This window comes from Macaca mulatta, chromosome 7, assembly GCF_049350105.2.
Source record: "Macaca mulatta isolate MMU2019108-1 chromosome 7, T2T-MMU8v2.0, whole genome shotgun sequence".
Lineage (NCBI taxonomy): Eukaryota > Metazoa > Chordata > Mammalia > Primates > Cercopithecidae > Macaca > Macaca mulatta.
In genome coordinates this window covers 49,617,201-49,636,683 of record NC_133412.1, presented here as the reverse complement: position 1 = coordinate 49,636,683, position 19,483 = coordinate 49,617,201, and the positions used below count along the sequence as shown (strand labels likewise).

General features: G+C 36.4%; 1 protein-coding gene and 1 long non-coding RNA gene across 32 annotated transcripts in view; one reads left to right on the top strand and one right to left on the bottom strand.

The window, feature by feature from the left end:
* MYO9A (myosin IXA) overlaps window positions 1–19,483 on the top strand; it is a 306,752-nt gene that overhangs the window by 120,467 nt on the left and 166,802 nt on the right. For all 31 annotated transcript variants that reach the window (XM_077939666.1, XM_077939675.1, XM_077939671.1 and 28 more), the window contains 3 exons: window positions 1,001–1,117; window positions 4,317–4,451; window positions 15,025–15,146. In XM_077939666.1, coding sequence (XP_077795792.1) covers window positions 1,001–1,117; window positions 4,317–4,451; window positions 15,025–15,146 — 374 coding nt within the window. The remainder of the gene's footprint in view (window positions 1–1,000; window positions 1,118–4,316; window positions 4,452–15,024; window positions 15,147–19,483) is intronic.
* LOC144329952 (uncharacterized) overlaps window positions 1–19,483 on the bottom strand; it is a 38,478-nt gene that overhangs the window by 8,608 nt on the left and 10,387 nt on the right. The window lies entirely within an intron of this gene.

Genomic DNA, 19,483 nt, shown 5'->3' with positions numbered 1-19,483 from the left:
CCCTTTTTTTTTTTTGTAAATTTATGCTTTCTAAATGGTGAAATTCTTGTTTTTTTAAGAACAATTTCAGACTTACAGGAAAATAGAGCAGATAGTATAGAGAATTGTCATAAACTTGGAAAGCTTAGAGTGAGGAAAAAATAAATTTTGTAACTACATAATGAAGGAATTGTTTCTGTCCTCAAGGATGGAGTAATTCTAGGAGTTTCTATGGGTGACAAGCTGAAGACAACTATCAATGTAATTGTGGTTGTATTAGTGTATGTTTTAAGAGGGTGATTTGGATCCTGCAGAAATTAATGGCTGTTTGCTAACAGATTTGTTCCTCTGCCTAGAATACTCTTACCCACACTAACTGGCAAAGTCATTTGTTTGTAAACTTCCAATTATACCTTCTTTCCTAGGGGGAATATATATCCCAATTTTTAGTAAACATGTTTTGAGCTGGGTGACCTACATTTTGTTTCTCTCATCTTTAATGGCAGTTTTGGCCTAGATTCTCTGAGTGGGACTAATTGAATGAGTACATATGGAAAACTTCAATTGACTGGGTGCGGTGGCTCACGCCTGTAATCTCAGCACTTTGGGAGGCCGAGATGGGTGAATCACCTGAGGTCAGGAGTTCGAGACCAGCCTGACCAACATGGAGAAACCCTATTTCTACTAAAAATACAAAATTAGCCAGGCATGGTGGCATGTGCCTGTAATCCCAGCTACTTGGGAAGCTAAGGCAGGAGAATCACTTGAACCCGGGAGGCGGAGGCTATGGTGAGCCGAGATTGCGCCATTGCACTCTAGCCTGGGCAACAAGAGCCAAACTCTGTCTCAAAAACAAACAAACAAAAAACTTAAGTTATAGATTTTTTATTTTGAGAGAAAAATTAGTTTCTAATTCAGAATAGTAAGTTTCTTTCTTGAATGGGAGCAAAAAACTTTGTCATGGTATCTTAATCATATCATTGTCAATTCTACATGCACTTGTAATCCTTTTGTTTTTCAGGCTGTGACAGTGAGGAACTCCATGGCTAAGTCTCTATATAGTGCCCTGTTTGACTGGATAGTTTTTCGAATTAATCATGCACTTCTGAATAGTAAAGATTTAGAGCATAATACCAAGGTAATGATATATTAGATTATAATGTTTTTCCCTAAAAGCTATTTTAGTAAACTGGTTAATACATGAAATTTAAAAACACAGAATTATATAGAGTAATAAGTAAGAAATCACTTTTATTCATTATTTATTACCCTGTTCAGAAGAATTGTTCTGTGTGTCTTTCCAGACCTTTTTTATTATGTGTTTTTACCTCCCAAACGTGTATATTCAGAGTTGCTTTAAAAAATGTAAATAGAATCATGCTCTCTGTATTCTTTCAAACATATATATATATTTTTTTACCTAGAATCTCTTGAAATATTTTCTGTCTCATTATATATCTGGACCTGGTTATTTAAAAAAATGTTTTAATATAAATACATAATAAGATGTGTACCATAAATCCATCCATTAAAAATAGATTATTTTTGTTTTATTGTTATAGATAATGCTGTAACAAATATTCTTTTACTTACCTGTGTATTCATTTCTCTAGGATAAAATTATCAAAGTGGGATTGCTGTCTTTGTTTGTTTGAGATGGTATCTCGCTCTCACCCAGGCTGGAGTGCAGTGGCATGGTCTCGCTACAACCTCTGACTTCCAGGTTCAGGCGATTCTCCTGCCTCAGCCCCCTTAGTAGCTGGGATTATGGGTGCCCACTATCACATCCAGCTCATTTGTGTATTTTCAGTAGACACAGGGTCTCACTTTGTTGGCCAGGCTGGTCTTGAACTCTTGACCTCAGGCAATTCACATGCTTCGGTTTCCCAAAGTGCTGGGATTATAGGCATGAGCCACCATGCCCTGCTGATTGTTGAGTTTAAGGATAGATACATTTTAAAAATTGGACACTTTCCAAAAAAGACTATACATTTCCAGCAGCAGTGTGTGAAAGCACCTGATCCCCTACACCTTTACCCACATTGGATGTTATCAGTATTTAAATTCTCCTAATCTGATAAGGGAATGGTCATTTTATTGCGTTATTTTTAATGATAGATAAAAGTTCATAAAAGTTATGTTTTCTCTATTTTATTTATTCTCTATGTTTTTAAAATATCTTTGTGTTATTTTTGTTTTTTATTTTGTCTTTTTGATACTCCTTTTATTTTTAATTTAATTTTATTTTTGAGACAGTGTCTCACTCTTTTTGCCCAAGCTGGAGTACAATGGTATGATCTTGGCTCGTTGCAACCTCCGTCTCCTGGGTTCAAGTGATTCTCCTGCCTCAGCCTCCCAAGTACCTGGGATTACAGGTGCTTGCCACTAGTTTTTGTATTTTTAGTCAAGATGAGATTTCACCATGTTGGCCAGGCTGGTCTCAAACACCTGACCTCAAGTGACCTGCCCTTCTTGGCCTCCCAAAGTGCTGGGATTACAGGCGTGAGCCACCATGCCTGGCCTACTCCTTTTTAGAAGGCATTTATTGTGGATATTTGTGGAGGCCTATAGTTTGATATATATTGCAATTATTTTCTTAGTTATTTACTTTTTAGATTTATTTATAATATCTGTTTTTGTGATTTTATGTTGTAATTTTTTTGCAGTTAATTCTGTCATTTTTCTTGTTTTTAGTTTTGCATTTTGTATATGTATTTTACTTACAGAGGAAGGCCTCTTCTAGCCCAAGATTGTAAAATATTTATTCTTATATTTTTATAATTATAATTTTTTATGTTTAGACTTTTTCTAACTAGAATTTATTTTTCATATGGCAGATGATAGGTATTTAATTTCACATCTAGTTGTATTTTCTGGGCAGCCTTCATGGACTAGTCCACCTTGTCAGACTGATTAAAAATGTCATCTTTTTAATTTAATCATATTGCCTTAAATGTGAAATTGCTCTTATGTTAATTTTTCATGCTTCAGGTAAACTCACAGTCACAAAAATTAATTTAAATTGTAATCTAATTTGTCAAATTGATATATTTTCGAAGGGCATTATTTTAATTTTTTTAAGGGCCTAAACTTGGCAGAATTAAACAAAATAGTACAGGCTTTAAAAAAAAATCTTACTATTTATCATTCATTATATCAGTTTGCCCATTGTATCTCTTAGCACCAGTGGAGAAAAATTATTTTCATTTAACCAAAATTGTCATACAACTGTATTTCTAGAATGGGTTGGGGTCATGAGAAAAGTGTTTATATGCAGGTATTAGAGCCAAATCCACAGTAAGAAGTTAGCTTATTCCTAGAAGTATAAACATTTGTGTTCTGTATTCTACCAAACAGCTGAAAGATTTGAATGTGGTTGACTTTAGGGAGCAGACCTTGATGAGGCAGGGATTGCTGTCTTTCGTTATAATCCTTTTAGCACTATTCAACATTTTAAACCTCATACTTTTTTTTTTAAATAAATATTTTTAACTTTATGAAACCATATGTTCTGGCTGAGTGTGGTGGCTCACGCCTGTAATCCTAGCACTTTGGGAGGCCGAGGCGGGTGGATCACCTGTACTAAGGAGTTTAATACCAGACTGGCCAACATGGTGAAACTCGTCTCTACCAAAAATACAACAAATTAGCCAGGAGTGGTGGTGCATGCCTTGGTAAACCGAGCTGCTGGTGAGGCTGAGGCAGGAGAATCGCATGAACCCCGGTGGCAGAGGTTACAGTGAGCTGAGATCATGTCACAGTACTCCAGCCTGGGCAACAAATCGAGACTCCGTCTCAAAAAACAAACAAAAAAAAGAAACCATACGTTCTGACATCTAGTTTCACTCAGTCTTCATGAGGCTTATAAAATATACTAGTTTGGTTCTTAACGAAGAATTCTATTTATTGGAGTGTAGAAGTCAAAATAGGAAAAATTGCATCGTCTTCTTGATATAGCCAGGAGTAACCTGCCTCTCTTGATCCTTCATTTAAATAACCTTTTGATTTCCCCATACTCTGTTTTTTTCCATTCCCTTTTAGATCTTAGGGATTTCTGAGGTTTCTTAAGATAACAGGCCATTAACCTTGCTTCACACATTTCTGTAATCTATAGATTATATGTATTAACGGTTTGGATGTATTTTTTAATTAGGACAAAAGTAAGATAAAGAGAACTGGAATACTTTTAATTCATGATATATTTTGAATACTGACCAAACACAATCCCCTGTGTACTGCTTTAGAGGAATTGAGCATTTTGTTACTCATGTTGTGGATATTTTTCATTAAATAAATTTAAACATTACTTTTAATCAAAACTTTCTCTTGTTTTACAGACATTGTCCATTGGTGTTCTTGATATTTTTGGGTTTGAAGATTATGAAAATAACAGCTTTGAACAGTTCTGTATTAATTTTGCTAATGAACGTTTACAGCACTACTTTAATCAGCATATCTTTAAATTGGAACAAGTGAGTACCTAAATATGTATACACTTGTCCCCCCATCACACATATCTTTCAGTCATACTCATAATAATTCACTTTATTTTTTCAGACATTTTATTGATTTACATAGTATTTCTATTAAATATTGAAACGTGCCTTTACAAACAAGAATAACGATGTAAATTGGCTTGGGAAGAAATACCGTTGCCTCTTTGTATATGTAAACTCAACTGATGGGGTTAGAAATGTGTAAGATACAACAGAGTAGTCTGGTAGCTTCAATTGTTTATCATAATATCAGTTACAATATTTTATTAAAAGAATGGAAAGCACATAATAAGCATTTTAAATCTTGTCTTTCAATACAAATATTGTGGTCCACATATCATTGTAAGCAGATGACAGAGGTTTTATAGTCCCCGAAATAGATTTGCTGGCTGGGCGCGGTGGCTCACAGCGATAATCCCAGCACTTTGGGAGGTCAAGGTGGGTGGATCTCTTGAGCCCAGGAGTTAGAGACCAGCCTGGGCAGCATGGCAAAACCCTGTTTCTACAAAAAATATAAAAATTAACCAGATGGGGTATTGCATGCCAGTAGTCCCAGCTACTCAGGAGACTCAGGTGGGGGGATCACCTGAGCCTGGGAGATGTAGGTTGCAGTGAGCTGTGTTCGAGCCACTGCGTGCCAGACTGGGCAACAGAATGAGACTGTCTCAAAAAAAAAAAAAATTGCTTATATATGCTTATTTGATTGCACCTTTGTTGTTTTTGCAGGGGTGTATGTTTTTTAGAAATGGGTCTTCTTGCTCTGTCACCCAAGCTGAAGTACAGCGGCTTGATCTTGGCTCACTCTGTCAACCTCTGGGGCTCAAACAGTCCCCCCACTTCAGCCACTCAAGAGCTGGGACCACAGGTGCACGTCACCATGCCCAGCTAATTTTTGTTTTTATTTTTTATGGAGACAAGGTGTCACTATGTTGCTCAGAGTGGTCTCAAACTCTTAGGCTCAAGCGATCCTCCCCCCTTGACCTCCTAAAAGTGCTGGGATTTCAGGCACAAGCTACCACGCCTGGCCTTGAATGAACCTTTGAATAAAAAGATGTGTGTGTTTGGTTTGTTTTGCTTTTATTGCTGGTGTTGATTGTTTTTTTCTTTTCTTTTTTTTTCTTTCACACAGGAGTTTAGAAACAATGGTGTTGATTTTTAATTGCTACCTTGGGCTTGGTCACTGTGTGTAATGCTAAGTACAGTCAGTCAGTCCTCCTTATCTTTGGGTTTTACATCCAAGCATTCAACCCATGGCTGATACAAAGCTACTGATACAAACCTGCAAATACAGAGGGCTGACTGTACTAAGCCATTTTATATTAGAGATTTGAGCATCTGTGGATTTGGTATCCACAGGGGGTCCTGGAGCCAATCCCTCGAGGATATGGAGGGCCAGCTGTATGCTTGTTTGATTGCTTTGGTCTCTTAGTTCTGGGATGGGATAGAGGAGCTTATTAACAGAATCTCAAGTCAATACAGAGTGTAGATACAAAGAAACTAGGTATGGAGAGACCAAGATGGGTAACTAGATATTTCTTATGAGAATCTCAAGATTGATTAAGTTAGTATAAAAAGAGTGTGCTTTCGGCTGGGAGCGGTGGCTCACACCTGTAATCCCAGCACTTTGGGAGGCCGAGGTGGATGGACGAGGTCAGCAGTTTGAGACCAGGCTGACCAGCATGGTGAAACCCCATCTCTACTAAAAATACAAAAATTAGCCGGGTGTGGTGGTAGGAGCCTGTAATCCCAGCTACTAAGGAGGCTGAGGCAGGAGAAACGCCTGAACCCGGGAGGCGGAGGTTGCAGTGAGCTGAGATCATGCCACTGTACTCTAGCCTGGGCGACAGAGTGAGACTCCGTCTCAAAGAAAAGAGTGGGCTTTCAGTTTCCATGAGAATTATTGGGGTAAAGGGAGGGTCAAACAAAATGTGGACTTTTTCTCCAAACTGAGGTTGAAATCAGTAATAGGTTTACATTGTACCCCAGAATTTGTGTGTGAGGACATAGGCAGACACAGGTTTCATCAAACTGAACTCAAGGGAAATGGTTAAGAATAGAGAATGAACAGAAAGACTACAGCAGCTAGCAGGTCTACAGAAAAGGGGGAGAAAAGATCTTTACATCATCAAGTCTCCCATCATTGGATCTTGTTGCTCTCTGTCTTAACTTTTTAAAAAAGTGCCTCTATTTTGCTTAAAGGACATAATGGCTGGTTAACAATAACATGACAATATTAGTCCTGGCCAACTTGATGAATGCTTAAAGTTTTAAACATACAACCTTTTAGCTAGATGCTACACTAGAGCTTTGGAAAGATAATATTGTTATAATATTAGCTAACACTTATGAGTTATGTAGTGTTATTTATCAGTCAGTACTATTTTTATTCTAGTTTTTCAGATGATGTCTAAAGCCAGTATTAAACCTTAACACTCTGGCTGTATAATATTTTCTTTTAACCAAAAGCTAAGCTGGGATTGCCATCCATGTCTCTTGATTCAGTCCAAGACTCTTACTTAAATCATACTAAATTAATATTCTTTATCTCTTGCAGATAAATATATGTGTTAAAAGGGTGAGGGAATGCATTTTGTTGTCTGGGTTCTATATTTTACAGAGCAGAACATCAGTTGCTCTGTGGATCATTAAACAGAACATTGGTTAAGTTGCTTTTGAAAAAAGACAGGTATTCTTTATTGTAAATTGAAATTATTCTTTTCTAGAAGTCTAGATTAGACAGCCAACCAGAAGAAATGCCTTGGCTATAAATGTATTATATAAAAATAAAAAACCTTAGAGTTTATGGAAAATGTGTTCAAAACTACTTGGAAGATGGGTGATTCTCATTTACTTGCTACCCTGAATATCAATGTTTTGGGCAATGTGGTGCAATTATGGATCAGAATCTTGTCAAGTGTCTTATTTATATGTACCTCATTGGTAACTGGTATGAAATGGGTACTCAGTGACTCAGTGATTACTTGTTAAGTTCAGTTGAGTATAAAATCAGTTAAGGTTAAAATATTTAAAAAGAAGATATAGTATCATGGGTACGTTTATAGGAAAAATCTTCAATATGATGACTGTGGTTTGGTTCTAAATTTTGTCCAAAAGGAGTACATAGGCATGTAGGATGGGAAAGAGATGTAATAATTGCCATGCAGGATGTAAATGCTGAAATCAGATATAAGGTAAAGTAGTTACACAAAGGATGAGGTTGATTGGAACTACCTGAAAGCTGCAGAAATTTTCCAGGGTTGATTCTGGTATATAGCTTCAAATAGTGAGCTGGAGCTCACTAGATTGTCAATGGGAAAATATATTTTAGGCAAAGGTAACATACACATTGTACTTAAAACTGTGGACTTACATGTCGTGCAGAGAAGATTAGAATTTTTCAGACAATGAGAAGCTATTTGAAGTATATTTAGCAGAGGACTTGAATTGGACTGAAGAGCAGTGAACTGGAAAGAAGGAGAAAAATCTATGAACTAGTTGAGGTACTGTCATGTGTCACTTAATGATGAGGATGTGTTCTGAGAAATGCATCACTGGGTGATTTTGCTGTTGCATGAACATCATCCTGTATTTACACAAACCTAGGTGGTATAGCCTACTACACACCTAGGCTATATGATATAGCCTGTTGCTCCTAGGCCACAAACCTATACAGCGTACTACACTGAATATTGTAGGCAGTTGTAACACAGTGGTAAGTATTTGTGTATCTAAATGTATCTAAACATAGAAAAGATACAGTAGAAATACAATATAAAAGATAAAAAATGGTACAGTTACATAGGGTACCTACCATGATTAGAGCTTGCAGGACTGGAAGTTACTCTGGGTGAGATGTTGGGTGAGTGGTGATAAAGGCCTAAGACATTACTGTACACACACTAGTTAGACTTTATAAACACTGTACACTTAAGTTACACTAAGTTTATTTATTTTTTTCTTTTTGTAATAATAAATTAACCTGAGCCCACTGTGATGTTTTTACTTTATAAACTTTTTTTGACTTTTTGACTTTTGTAGTAGCAATTTAAAACACAAACACATTGTATAACTGTGCAAAAATGTTTTCTCTTTATATAATTATAAGCCCTTTATTAAATTTTTTTAAAACTTTAAAAACATTTTTGTTAAAAGCAAAGACATGTACATACATATTAGCATGTATACATACATATTACCATATTAGCATGTATACATACATATTACCATAGCATATTAGTATAGGCCTACACAGGGTCAGGATCAAGATGTCGGTAGATAATACGAATTTTTCATGAGATTAGGGATCACTGTTGTATATGCAGTTGGTCCTTGACCGAAATGTTTTTGTGTGGCACATGACTGTAAAATGGGTGAGTGATTCTGAACTGAATCAAGGTAGTGGTAGAGCCTATAATGTAGACTAAGAGACAGACCCAAAGAGGTTTCTGATATTTAAAAGTACAGCTATCCCTGCATATCCACAGGGGATTGGTTTAGGGACCCCCTGCTGAAGAATACTAAAATCCACAGATGCTCAGGTCCCTTATGTAAAATAGCACAGTATTTGCACATAATCTATACACATTCTCCAGTATACTTTAGATCATCTCCCAGTTTCTTATCTTTAATACATTGTAAATGTTATGTAAATAGTTGCTATACTGTTTCATTTCTAAGTTTATATTTTTATTGTATTTTTTTCTAAATATTTTTAATATGTGGTTCGTTGGATCTACAAATGTGGAATCTTTTGCAGATATGGAGGGCCAATTGTATGTTTTCTGTTATTTGTATTACTGCCCTCTTTTTTCTTTACTTGCTGAGAATTATTCTTCATTTTATTGATTCATGAGTAAATTGAACAACAGTTGTGTGCCAGGCAATGCGCTAAGCATAGAAGATAGAAAATTTACAGTGCAGGGATCTTATTTGAGGAGCTCATAATCTAGCAAGTTTTTGTTTCATCCATTTTACTTCTGTTTTGTCAGACTAGAAACTTTTGATGAACCTTACCTTGGAGAACAACCAAAAAACCTCAACAACATATATTTGAAGGCATTGGAGTACCTTCAAATAAGTTTTATAGGGCCTAGACTATAAGAAAAAAATCCAGGGAAGTGAGCTCCGCATTTGGGTGCTGCCTTGTTCCTAGAGATATTTTGTTATTTTTGTAGTGTTTCTGATTCTAAAAGGGTCAGGCTTGAGAGTATGAGAAATTGAGCAGAGTTTTCTCCTGACACAAAAGTAAGGAAGAGGCCCTTGGTAATTCCTATAGGCTTTAGATTGAGATCCCCAAAGGGTTATATGTCAGACAAAAGTAAACCAGAAGTAAACCTGGCATCATATGGACTGAAGCCCAGTTTAAAATCATCTCAGTTCCCAATTAGGTTAAAATAATATAAAATTTGTGGTATTCTTAGCTACCTGCCAAGAGCAAATACAATCTCCACTAGAAGAAGACATCATCCAACTGCTAAAATTATCTTTATAATTTTTCATATACAGGATTTAACACACAGTCCAAAACAGAGAGAGAGAGAGAGACAGCAACAGAGACATAAATTAGCAGGGCCTGGTGGCAGGTGCCTGCAATCTCAGCTACTCAGGAGGCTGAGGCGGGAGAATCGCTTGCACCTGGGAGGGGTTCAGGGCGGTTCCAGTGAGCCGAGATCGTAATATTGCACTCCATCCTGGGTGACAGAGCGAGACTCCATCTCAAAAAAAAAAGTAGAAAAATAAAAAGCAGAACTATTTAATGTTTAAATATAACTAAAATACATGACAGTAAGAGCATATAAGTTAGGAGTAAAGAGAATTTAAGATACTCTAAGATCTTTATATTAAATGCTAAGTTACAGAGATATTATTTCTGTTAAGTTAAGGATACATGTTTTCTAGAATTGCCAAAAATAGTAAAAGAATATAAAACTTAAAAAAAATAGAGGATAAGTAAAGTAAAAATACTTAATCCAGAAGAAAGCAAGAAATAAATAAAAGGAATGCCACAAAAGTCAAAGAACAAGTAGTAAGATGTTTGATTTAATCTCACAAATATTGGTGATTACATTAAATATAATTGATTAATTGCCCCAACTAGAAGCTAAAGATTGTCAGACCGGATATAATACAAAACTAAACTAAATTGATTGTTGCTTATGAGAGACATTTTAAATATAAGTATATAGAAAGATTAAAAGTATGAGCAAAGATTTAGCAAACCTTAAGAAAAAAAGCAGTTGTAGCTGTATTAATATCATATTTAAAGCATTACTAGAGATAAAAAGGAGTATTTAATAATGCTACCCTTTAGCATTATTCACTTCCTTGGGAAGTAGTATACAGTCCAAAATTTAAAAGTACCTGATAGCATAACCTCAAAATATATAAAGCAATAATGAATAAAACTCGAAGAAGAAAAGTATATTTGCCATCATAGTGGAATGTTTTAACATACCACGCTGACTTGTTGATAGAATAAGTGTTGAAAAAGTTGGTAAGGATACAGAAGATTTAAAATATCTGGAAGATGAAATTAGTGCCTTTGTGGGCATCCATCACTGACTGTCCTTCAGAGCGGAATGTCAGTTTCCTGCCCTTAGGCCTGAAACCTAATCAATTAAGGATATAGAAGATTTAAACATCAAATATATAACTGATATGCATAGAACACTGCATCAACAGCTGCAGAATGCACTTTTTTTTTCAAGTTTGCATGGAATATTTATAAAATTTGTTTATATCCTGAACCATAAAACGAAAGTCAGATTTCCAAAGATTGAAATGACACAGATTTTAATACCATAATAAAATTATACCTGAAATCAATAGTTAAAAAATAACTGAAAAATACCTATGTGATTAAAAATTAAGAAATATTCTAAATAGCCTAGAAGTTGAACAATTAGAAAATACATTGTACTTAATGACATGTTACATGTTACAACTGTGGGAAATGCCTAAAGCTATACTTAGAGGAACATTTCATAGCTCTTAGATTTTTATTTAAAATCAGTGATCCCTGTCAATTGGGAAGATCAGCAAACTAAACCAGAGGAAAGTAGATAAAATGAAATAATACAAATAAAAGAGGAAATTAATAAAAGTGTGAAAACAAATATACCATGGGAGAGGATCAACCAAACCAAAAGTAATACTTTGAACGGGCTAGTAATATTGATGAACCCCTCAAGGAATTCATCTGAGAGAGAGAGAGAGAGACAGACAGACAGACAGAGGGATATAAATAACCAAAATCCCAATGATAGAGGGTATTACTCTGGATCCTACACATATTAAAAAGATAGTCGGACACATTGAATAACTTTATGTCAATAGACTTACCAAATGATACGAACAAAAGAACTTTTCAAAACTGACATAGAAGAAATAGAAAATCTGTTTCTATAACTGTTAATGAAATTGATTTTGTAATTTAAAACCTTTCTCTGAAGAACATTGCAAGCCAAGGTGGCTCCACTGGTGAATTCTACCAACATGAAAAGAAGAAATAGTATCAGTCTGACATAAACTGTTAGGTGGAATGGAAACAAAACAATTCTCAATACATTTTAGGGGGCCAGGATAATAATGATACACACATCTGTTAAGGACATTAGAAGTGGAAATTATAGGTCAATTTCACTCATAAACACAGATACAAAAATTCTAAACAAATATTAACAAAATCCATCAATATGTACAAAAGGATAATACATTGTAACTAAAGGGAGATTTTTTTTTTCAACATGTGCTTTACATTTAACTGAAACAAGCAATTTAATCATCTGTTAATAAGGAGAAAACACAGTTATCTCTAGAGATACATAAAAAGCAGTTGATAAAACTGCGTAGCTATTCCTTTGTTTCTTTTAAAGTAGGAGTAGAAAATAATTTTCTGATAAGGGACATCTACAAAATACGTACAACTAATATCTTATTGAATGAAAAAGACTGAGTGCTTTTCCTCTGAGACTAAGAACAAGGCAATAATGTTTTATGAGAGTTTTGCTTGTTTGTTTGTTTTTAAGACAAGAGTCTCGCTCTGCAGCCCAAGGTGGAGTGCAGTGGTGCGATCATAGCTCACTGCAGACTTAATCTCCCAGGCTCAAGAGATCATCTTGCCTCAGCCTCCCAAGTAGCTGGGACTACAGGTGCATACCACCATGCTCAGCTAATTTTTTTCTTTATTTTTGTAGAGTCAGGGTCTCAATATGTTGTCCCGGTTAGTCTCAAACTCATGGCCTCAAGTGATCCTCCCAACTAGGCCTCCCAAAGCATTGGGATTACAGGTGTGAGATGCTGTGCCCAGCCAAGTTTTTATCATGAACACAAGCACGTCATACAAGGGGAAATCCAAATGGGCAGTAAATATAGGGAAATGTTTTTTCTTTGTTATTTATTCATCAGGGAAATCAAAACTAAAATCACAATGAGATACCAGTAGGCATTCACCAAAATGACTAAAATGAAAAAGACAAGACAATACGAGTATTGGAGAGAGATGTCTATAGGGACATACACTGGGGTGGGTATGTAAATTGCCACAACCACTTCAGAATGCTGTTTGGTAGTATCTGCTGTGGTTAAACATGTAGTTTATAGTCCTGTGTTTTCACTGAAAAAGTAGGTATAAATGTACACCAAAAATTTTGTGCAGAAATGGTTGTAAGACATTATTTTTAATGACCAGATATTAGAATTAAGAGCAGTGTCTATCAGTAGTAGAGTGGGACTTGACTTGTGCCTATAATCCCGGTGTTGTGGGAGGATTGCTTGAAATTGCTTGAGGCCAGGAGTTCAAGACCAGCCTGGGCAACAAAGAGAGATCCTGTCTCTTAAAAAAAAAAAAGAAAAAAGTAGAATGGGTGAACAAGTTATTGTATGCAGATACAATGGAATACTCTACAGCAGTGATTCTCAAAGTTTATTCCTTCTCTCTCCTCAATAGAACCTTTTTAGAAATGAAAATTCTAAGTACTCTATACCTACTTATGCAGAAATTCTGGGGATGGAGTCCCAATACTCTGTGTTTTAACAAGCTCTTCATGTGATTCCGTTGTACATTAAAGTTTTGGAACTAATGCTTTGTAGCAGAGTTTGGCACACTTTTTCTATAAGGGCCAGATCTTTTAAGGTTTTTTGGGCCATATGTCTCAACTCAGCTGTTACATTGAGAAGGTAGCCATAGACAATATGTAGTTGAGTGATTGTGTTGTTTCACAATGCAATTAAAATGAATGAACTTTAGGTATATCCAACAAAATGGATGTGTCTCTGAAACATTAGTTGAGTGAAAAAAGAAAAGAGAGAGACAAAATGAATATGTGTTATGTGATTCCATTCAGATACTATTTATAAATAGGGGAATCTTATTAATTGTATTAGAAGCTAACTTTAGGTAGGAGGGTTTGGATAGTCCTTGGGAAGAGATGATGAGGAGGACTTTTGGACTTCTAGTAATGCCTATAAAAATCATTATGCTCATACTATCTAGTGTGTATATTTTTCATGCTGCAAAAAATTGGGGGAAATCCCTTTCTTACTACCATTTGAGAGTGACCTTTATATGACAATTTCTTACATGTGAAATTGTTAATTAAAATAAAAGAATTAAGTATTTACCTTTCCTAGTTAGAGTAACTATAGTTTATGTTAGGGTTCATTCTTCTTTACTGGATAATAATGAATACAGAAAGAATGATGAAATTTCAAAATCAAAAAGAGCAACAAAAAAGAAGTTCAAAATCACTATTTGCAGATTGGTAGTTGACTTGTACAAGTACTGTAAGTGAATGCTAAAAAATTAGGTACATGGGATATTTTAGTTGATGCCCAAATATCACTACAGTGCAGAGACATATCTTCTTTACATTCTCAGGTGCATTTTTCCTGAAAAAAACCATCTAAAAAGTAAAAGTATCACAGGGATGAATAAAAGAATATATCTCAGTACAGGAAAGAATAAGAAAAAATGGAGTGCTTTGTAAGATGATTTTAAGTAGTTACTCAAGACCTGAACCTCAAGTTTTTTAACCCTAGAATTCAAAACCTTTTCTTAAAAAAAAAATGTCCTAAGGATTTTATTTTGCCAAAGTTAAGTGTGTATGAATTCCATATAATTACTGGAGGGTGATGGGGTCCCACTTTTCCCAGAAATTGTTTCATAAAATTCATTGTTGATAATCTAGGAGATATAGTCCTTTTTGATGACTTAAAGTCATGTGGGAGATACTAGCCTTCTTTCTTCATTGTATGTATTTACTTAGTGGAGTCATCAGATAGTAAGACTAAAACAAATCTAGCCCTACATTTTGATTAGAATGAACTCAGAACTAGGATTCTAACAAATTTTGTGGCGTGTCCTTTTAAGAGAAAACAAATACATTGTATTAAGATTTATACAACTGAAAATATACATTCTTTCATTGTGTGGATTGGTGCTTTTTAAAAAGCTTAGAATTTTAAGCAGGGTAAAAGCTTTTCAGTATATATTATATACCTGTTTTCTGCAAGATGAATAAATTGTTATTTTGTTTTTTGGTTTTTCTAGGAGGAATATAGAACTGAAGGTATCAGCTGGCACAACATAGATTACATTGATAATACCTGCTGTATAAATCTTATTAGCAAAAAACCAACAGGACTGCTTCATCTTTTGGATGAAGAAAGCAAGTGAGTGTGACTCTTTTCAATTTTGTTATTGGCTGTTTTGGCTTTTTATGTCCTTTTAAGTTTAAACTTTTTTCTTACATTACCAAATAAAGAGCCAATTTTGTGTGTGTGTGTGTGTACAATTTTTTTTATATCTGTGTGTTTCTAGGTAATTAGGATGGACTTCATTACTTGAATTCATTTTTTTCTTAATTTCTTCTATATTTGTTCTATACACATTGATGTCAGACTTGTTGAATTTGTTTTTTTGGTTACATGTTTCTTTCTTTGTAAATTGAGCTTCACGTATGAGATGTGTTTGCAGTTTTCATGTTCAGCGGAAAAGAATATCGTGATAGGCTGAATGTGGTGGCTTATGTCTGTAAACTCCTGACTTTGGGATGCCAAGGCGGGAGGATCACTTGAGGACAGAAGTTTGAGACCAGCCTGGCCAACATGGTGAAATCCTGTCTGTGCTGAAAATACAAAAATTAGCTGGGCATGGTAGTGCAGGCCTATAATCCCAGCTACTCAGGAGTCTGAGGCATGAGAATCGCTTGAACCCAGGAGATAGAAGTTGCAGTGAGCCAAGATGGTGCCACTGCACTATAGTCCAGCCTGGGCAACAGAGCAAGACTTTGTCTCCGAAAAAACAGAAAAAAGAATATTATGGTAAATTAGTAATGTCTACCATGATCGTGCAGTGTAAGTGGCAACATCTGCCAGTTATTTACTATTCCTTGTCAGCACTGTTCAATGTAACTGAGTTAAATATATGCTTCAGAAATAATGCTTTATGTAGCATTCTTCAGAGTATTCTCAACAATCTATAAAATGTAGTTGATTATCCTAAGAGATGGCAAATCTAGATTTGGAGAAACTGAGATGAGGAGGTTGTGAAGTTTTTATGACTTTTTAGTAAAAAATTTAGAAATTGAATTTGTTTACCTGATTTCTAGTTTAATTTGATACTCATTATAACAGGATAGAAAGTATTAAAGATTTACTATTAGAGGTAAGATGATTGTGTAAGGTGGTAGAATAAAAAACTAACAGAAAGAAGACTGCTAACAGTTTAGTGTCACTCTGACCTACTCTATCACTAGTCAACTTCCATTAATCTAAAGAAATTAAAATGTTGTTAACACAAGTAAAAAGTACCTTAATTTTCTGTCCAGAGTTTTGTACAAGTTTCTTGCATTACTCTGTGTGCCCCAACATAATTATTATCTCATAAAATTGTAAGGTTTGTAATTCACTGTTTGTATACCTTACCTCTGGTATATGTTTATTTGGGAAGGCTTTATAGGTGATTTTGATATTCAGTGTTGAGAACCATTGTGGTTGATAATGCAATGATAAGCACTTTTTTTTGTTCGGGGAATTTTATAGTAACAAAAAAAACATTTAAGAAACAATCCAAGAGAAAAGATTATATAGGTAGGAAATGGGGGACCTGAGATTCAAACCTGTCAAGTATTTCTGACTAATAAACTTGTGCTTTGAAGTATTACATTGCTTCCCTGTAATATTTAGGTGTTAGAGTCAGAAGTCCAGGATTTGTATCCCATTTCTATTAACTACTGTTACAGAAAAACTCTCAAACCATGTTTTTCCTCTGCTCTCACACCACAGTAACAAACACAGAAGACTTCTGTGACCAAATATGTGGGGTTTTTTCCCCCACTAACAAGCAGTAGACACCAGCTGGGTATCCTCTATTCACATTTGACACTATCTACCTGGAGGTAGCATCAGATCCCACAGATCAAGGGCTCAGTCCCCAAAACTGCACCCCACCCCGCCTTCAGATACCAGCCAATAACCCATGCTTCCAGAACTTCTGACCAACCAGCTTCTCCTTGAGTTCATTTAATTTGCCCGAGCAGCTTGCAAAACTCAGGGAAAACGAAACAGTGAGGAGATGCATAGGATGAGGGAAGGAGCACAGAGCCTCCATGTCCTCCCTGGGTGTACCACCCTCTAGGAACTCCCACATGTTCAGCTATTCAGAAGCTTTCCGAATGCTGTTTTTTGGGGTTTTTATGGAGGCTTCATTACATAGGCATTATTGACAACTGTGTAGAAATGTGATTGGAAAAAAAGTATGATCTCATACTAATAGACTGAGTGGGAAACCCAGTGAGGCCTGTTTGTCTAGATTCTTCTTGGCCTCTCTGTGCAGCATTCTTTTCTTTAGAGTATGGGGCGGGACCCTTTCTGGAATGAGGATCTTTTGCTGCACAATCAGATTCGAGACCTTCCTTGGGCAGGTAAAAGGAAGACAGGAGACAGAGAGAAAGATTCTGTTTCCTGCAGCTTGCTCTTGTGACCTGCTCCTGAGACCTAAAGCACCCCAACATTATAACAAAAGAGTACACCAAGGGCTATGGTAGTTCATAAGCCAGGAACCATGGATGAAAACCTACACACACACACACACACACACACACACACAAAAAAGATAAAATCATGTCACAGGCCACGCCCTGGCTTTCAAACATGGATCCTTTACATCATCAAAAGAATATACAACTCAAACATACTGCTGCATTACTGGACTCCCATTCAGTCATTAGTAATTAGTCCAGTTCATTATCATATTGTATGAATATGTGTCCCAGGGAGAGACCACTCAAGTTTGCAGACTTCCTTTCAATCTTGTCAGATTCTAGAAGCAGGAGCGGTCTCCGCAAACATACAACTTTTACCTTTCGAGCATCTCTTATAACTGAGCTAAAAGACAATGTCATCTCTTGCTCTGAGCTTCTTTAAATGTGTTAATGTAATGTTAGATTTCCCTCAATGTATAACCCATTTATTCATATCTTTACCCTCAGCTACTATTCCTCCTCTCCATTAGTTCCCAAACTTTTCCTCCTTTGGAAGGCACATTAAGAATTGCCACTGTGCTGGTGGTTAGAATGCAAACAGCAATTCTGGTCTAGCAAGTACCTCCTCCTCAGTACCACTCCCCTTTAGATAGGGTAAATTACATGGATGCAGAACTAGTGAGCTGTTTTTATGGCCAGGAAAAATAGTTGCTTTCACTCTTAGCCCCAATTTTGCTAGATAGAGTGAAAGTACAACCCATCACCATCATGCCCTTAGGAATTTTGACTTAAGGTTTAAAAATGTAGTTACAGCCGGGCGCGGTGGCTCAAGCCTGTAATCCCAGCACTTTGGGAGGCCGAGACGGGTGGATCACGAGGTCAGGAGATCGAGACCATCCTGGCTAACACGGTGAAACCCCGTCTCTACTAAAAATACAAAAACTTAGCCGGGCGAGGGGGCAGGCGCCTGTAGTCCCAGCTACTCGGGAGGCTGAGGCAGGAGAATGGCGTGAACCCGGGAGGCGGACCTTGCAGTGAGCTGAGATCTGGCCACTGTACTCCAGCCTGGGCTACAGAGCAAGACTCCGTCTCAAAAAAAAAAAAAAATGTAGTTACAGTTTCTTGCTTAGAAATCATCCCTGCTTCCAGCGCTTGCAGTTGCAGCCCTGGTCCTAGGACCACTGCATCTGGTAGGTGAGAGAAAAAAAGTTTTTTCTTTTTGAGGTCATCTGGGGAAGAAAAAAATTATAGTTGTTATTCCGGTGTACTCCTCCCTTGGCAAGAATTGGATAGTTATACCGGCATCCTCCCCAACCCCTCTTTCCCAGATGAACCAGGAAAATAAGAAAAATCTAAGGGGATGCTCCTTTAGTCCCACTAATGTTGAGTGTGAGCACACACTCATGAAAGTGTGCAAGCCAGCCCTTCATTCTTTTATCTTCCCCTGTTTTAGACAACCAGTGTTTTAATTGCCCATTCTGCTTCTTCATCAAACTGTTACTCTGAGGAGGATTTTTTTTCCCTTTGTTGGACATCGTAGGCTATACAATGTGTTTCTCATTCTGAAAAGATGATGGTTGTCCAAATCCATGCAATATTTTCTGTTTTTTGTTTGTTTGTTTTTTGTTTTTTAAATGGCACTTTGAGCATTTGCATCTTCCACTGGGTAAGGAAAGCTCACTTCAGAGTCAATGACTATTCGTGTCAAGACCCATTTGTAGTCCCCCAGGGTTACCAGCATTGGTCTCACTTACCATCTACATTCAGGGTCTTCCCACCAGGGAAACTGCCACATAGCCATTGGAAGTCTCAGACTCTTGCTGACAAACAGAACAGTTCTTACTGGCATTTTGTGCTTGAGAGAAGGTGCAAGAGGACTGTCTAGATTTAGCCCTTCTCAGCACTGCTGTAGTACCCCCATATCTGCTCATTTAATGGACCTATGTAGAAGGGACCCCCTTAACTATAGCATTTACTGTAACCCCATAAATAGATAACAGACACATTCATTGGGCGAATATCCTT